Genomic DNA, 4267 nt, shown 5'->3' on the forward strand with positions numbered 1-4267 from the left:
AAAAAACGATTATGAAAGTTATGAGGGCTCCATTTCTAATCTCTTTATTATCATGAAAAAATATTTTATGGAGCTTGTGTGCTCCAACGTGAAGTGCTTATTGTTGCTATTGATGACAACAGACATCAAATTATAACAGCAATAATAATAATAATAATAATAATAATAATAATAATAATAATAATAATAATAATAATATATACATAAGACAAACAGGAAATAAATAAACAGAAAGTGCATTTTTAAAGAGGACCATCACTTTTCCAGGTAGAACTCCACAGTCTAAAATATTGAAGCGAAAACAATTACACGCACGCACGCGCGCGTGCACAAACGTACACACATACACGCACACACGCACGGACGCACACACGCCGAGGTCAACATAAATAAGTGTAGTATTAAATAACAACACAAATAAATAAATAATTCCGCACACGCTTAAAAAAATAACAATTTAAGGTCACCGTTTTTTAAGTGGCACTTTCGCGTGTTTTCATTCGTCACTCACCCCTGTGGAAAAAAAATAATTAAAAGACGGGCATCTCCGGTTTTGTGGCCACATTTAGGCGACGTCATAAATCTTGGACTGGTCTTCTGGGCGAATATTATCGATTAAAATGAGACGTACCCCACACTCGATTTGGGGTCGTGATAACATGACGTCACTGAATGGCCCACGAACGCTGCTGGGCCACGGGCCGCTACAGGTAAAATGGTGATGGCCGCAACGAACCTTTTGTGTGAAGTAAAGGGGGGCGAACGTGTTTCCAAATCAATGTTCGCCCGCTTGGCACGACGAAGGGCCTTTTGAAAAGAGAGACTGAAAACAGCAAAACACTATTTGATAAAATCTTAAAGGCCGAATGTATGCCGAGCTTTTCTTTTTTTTTTTTTTTTTCTTCTTCTTTTTTTTTCTTGTTTAAACGTCCAGGACGTGGTTGAGATACGAAATGTAGCAGATAGCAAGTCTGAGAATCTCAATTTTGGACAGTTTCTTGTCCGGTGGCAATGTAGGCAGCAGTTTGCGGAGCTCGGCGAAGGCAACGTTGAACGCCTCTACCCGGATTCGCTCCCTGGTGGCATGAGCCGAGCGGTACTTGGCGGTGGCCCTCCGCCTTCGCCGCTTCTCCTCGCGGCTCAGAGGCTGATCCGCCCGACACTTATTGGCCCGCTCGTCACCCTCCGCGGGCTCCTCGGACGAGCATCCCGCTGATTTCAGGCCACTCAGCAACGTCTCCGGGTCGGATTGAGTCCACGAGAGGTCCGCCTCGGCCTGGTCCGGACTGAGCATCATCTTTAAAATCCTTCGTTGGCACGGAAGTTTCTACACGAACAAAAAAAGAGGACGGGGCTATTTAATACTTCTTTTACTTAATTAGTTTATTCCATGAATTAAAAACATTTACTGAACATACAGACTGGACGTCATTTTTGAGAGTCAGAGACCAGTTTAATCAATCGCAACCGACAATTGAGTAAGTTTCGCCATTTTTTAAGAGTGGCAGTTCTTGCCCGATGACATTTATACTCTATAAAGTACTCTTATTGTATCTTATGTCGATCGATAAAATACTAGAGGACTATAGAACCTTTTTTTTTGTTGTTTGTTTAAAAAAAGAATAATCGTGCTTTTATTTTTAAGTGCCAAACTCTCTCATGCAAATGCATTTAGACCAGATTCAACACACAAAGAACCGGCCATCTGTGCGGGTGATTAACAGAACTGTTTGGCTGAATGTTGCCAATAATTGATTGTTGTTTTTTTCCACATACTGTATAATTAATAAAATAAAACATGTATTACTTCTAAATTAATTCTACTGGATTTAGAAAGTGACGTGGTAACATTTCAAAGAAATGATAAACATTCGTGGGCAGATTCGACACTCACCTTGATACGGTTGTCAGCTTAAAAATAATATTTCTATGGTAAATATCCTCAAAAGATGCTCTCAACTTGAAGTCATATTCCAGTTCGGTGTTGCACACGCAACTTGAATGTCAACTTTTCCTTCCCAAACTTGCACATATGGGAAGGCACACGCGCCAGTGAAATGTTTGGAGAGGAATTCGGTGTTAACTGCTGATGTCGACCGCAGCTTTTTTTTGGGGGGAGGGGTATTGGGGGGTCTTCAGAAGGTTCGCTCCTCCACATGTGATGATGGAGAGACAATGGAAACGGATCGCCGGTTACTCCTCCATCCGCGTGTCGGAAGGTGACGATGATGATGATAATGATGATGTAGATCAAGAATCTTCAGGACGGGAAGTCACTTGATGTGCATATTAACACTTGACGTGGGTCTTCCGGTTTCACGTGTGAGATAAGATCTGACGACTCCCGTCTAATAAAGGCTCACTTCACCGCGGAGGGGCGGGAATATATTGGGGGGGGGTATTGTCTAACGCCACTCTCTCTCTCTCTCTCTCTCTCTCTCTCTCTCTCTCTCTCTCTCTCTCTCTCTCTCTTTCTCTCGTGCACGAGCTTGTTGTTGTGACCCCCCCCATCCTCCGGAGCGCTTCCGGCATCCCATGGGGGTGACTGGATGGGGAAGGAGGGGATGTTAAAGATGCGCGTGTCTGATAATAAAGAAAGGAAAGCATGACATATTGGTGCGCATTCGTGTTTTGTGAATGACAGAAAAGAAATACAATAAAGTCATGATGGATGCTCTTAATTTATTCCAATGTGGGCGATGGTTTTAATGTTGTTTGTGCGCAGGTGTACGTGTGTTTAATATGCATCGTTTCGTATTGAAGTTTGGATACTTTGAACGAGCGATGGGCAAGTGAAGCTTCACGAAGCACTTGTAATTGTTTTTTACTCCTCTTGATGGCACTCTAAGTTTAAAGAAGCTGTGCATTTTAAGGCATTTCCTTTGCATTAACTTCCATATTTAAACCAAGAGTGCCATCTGGAGGAGTGAACAAATTAAGTGTTTCATGAAGCTTCATTTTTCCATCAGTACTTTGAACCTTTTGTATGGCATTTTATCCAGATATGTTGAAAAGTTCCATACACATATTGCTCATTTGTGAGCTTTCAGTACCCCCTTCCCACTTAGTCCCCCTGACCACCACACCTGCCCCCCATTCGTCTTCCTGTCAAACCTAAAGAGGTGATTACAATTACTATATAAGAGCAGGCTCGATGACCAGTCATGCAGCCACCGTGCTCACCCTCATCACGATGGACACACAAGTCACACTACATGCGGTGCCAGAAGGACAAATTTAGTGCAAATCCAGCATGCATGAGAAGGATTTGACAGGCTGGGAGATGACGGACAGGTCGCCCTCGGCTCTAAGTGTGTGTAAATTTGTGTGTGTTTGTGTTGCTGTGATTTGGAGAGTCTCGCAGCGGGGAGTATCCGAGACATGTCAGGAACAGGAGACAGAGGCCTCTTGACAGCTGGAGCCCATGAAAATGCAGGCGTACACACGCACACACACACACACACACACACACACACACACACACACACACACACACACACACACACACACACACACACACACACACACACACACACACACACACACACACACACACACACACACACACACACACACACACACACACACACACACACTTAATGCATAAGTTTATTTTTCACTTCACTACAGTACAAAAGTATGCAAGATACGCAATCCAAGTACTCAATGAGAAAATTACGCGCCATATCAAAGATCCCCCATTTATTGCCCTCGCTTCAGTACGGCACAGGATCGGACATATCGATAGTACGGTTATATCGACATTTTTTCTGACTCCCAAAAATGTCGATATAACGAGACATAACTGTAATAATAATAATAATAATAATCCCCCCAAAATTACAAACTCATGGACAAAAATGAAAAGACCATGGGGCAAAAAGCGTGGGAATAAAGTTTTTTTTAAACATAAATTGCACTATATTTCTTTTTTCTTGTCCATAATGTTAATCAGGTTGAACTGTACTGATAAAAGTTTTGTAGACCAATAACACTCTACTATTTATAGTCAGAACAGAGAGTTGGGGAGAGAAAATTGTTTTCTTCTTCCCTTGAGAGAGAAAAAAAAAAAATAACTGCGACGTACTGCCAGAGGGACATGTTCAAGTAAGGTGTTTTTTCTCATTAGTATCACAGGTGTCTTTAGACTTTGGTTTATGTATAGCACAGGTGTCAAAGTCAAGGCCTGGGGGCCAAATCTGGCCTGCCTCTTCATTTTATTGGGCCCTTAAAAGCAAAGCAACTTGCAAAAGTTCATGATGCTTGC

The 4267-nt window shown here is 42.3% G+C and overlaps 1 protein-coding gene across 1 annotated transcript; it reads right to left on the reverse strand.

The window, feature by feature from the left end:
* nhlh2 (nescient helix loop helix 2) lies at window positions 1–2341 on the reverse strand. The gene is made up of 2 exons (XM_089001619.1): window positions 1895–2341; window positions 1–1327 (listed from the first exon to the last, which is right to left on the reverse strand). Exon 2 carries the CDS (start codon window positions 1295–1297, stop codon window positions 923–925), a length of 375 nt encoding a protein of 124 aa, XP_088857745.1. The 5' UTR covers window positions 1298–1327; window positions 1895–2341; the 3' UTR covers window positions 1–922.
* Between the last annotated feature and the right edge of the window lie 1926 nt (window positions 2342–4267).

The sequence above is a fragment of the Hippocampus bargibanti genome, linkage group LG01 (assembly GCF_051943395.1).
Source record: "Hippocampus bargibanti isolate YZ-2025 linkage group LG01, ASM5194339v1, whole genome shotgun sequence".
NCBI classification, from domain to species: Eukaryota; Metazoa; Chordata; class Actinopteri; order Syngnathiformes; family Syngnathidae; genus Hippocampus; species Hippocampus bargibanti.

Excerpts from the sequence above, each read along its gene's own strand:
- nhlh2 (XM_089001619.1), bottom strand. The coding sequence starts at position 1,297 with ATGATGCTCAGTCCGGACCAGGCCGAGGCGGACCTCTCGTGGACTCAA.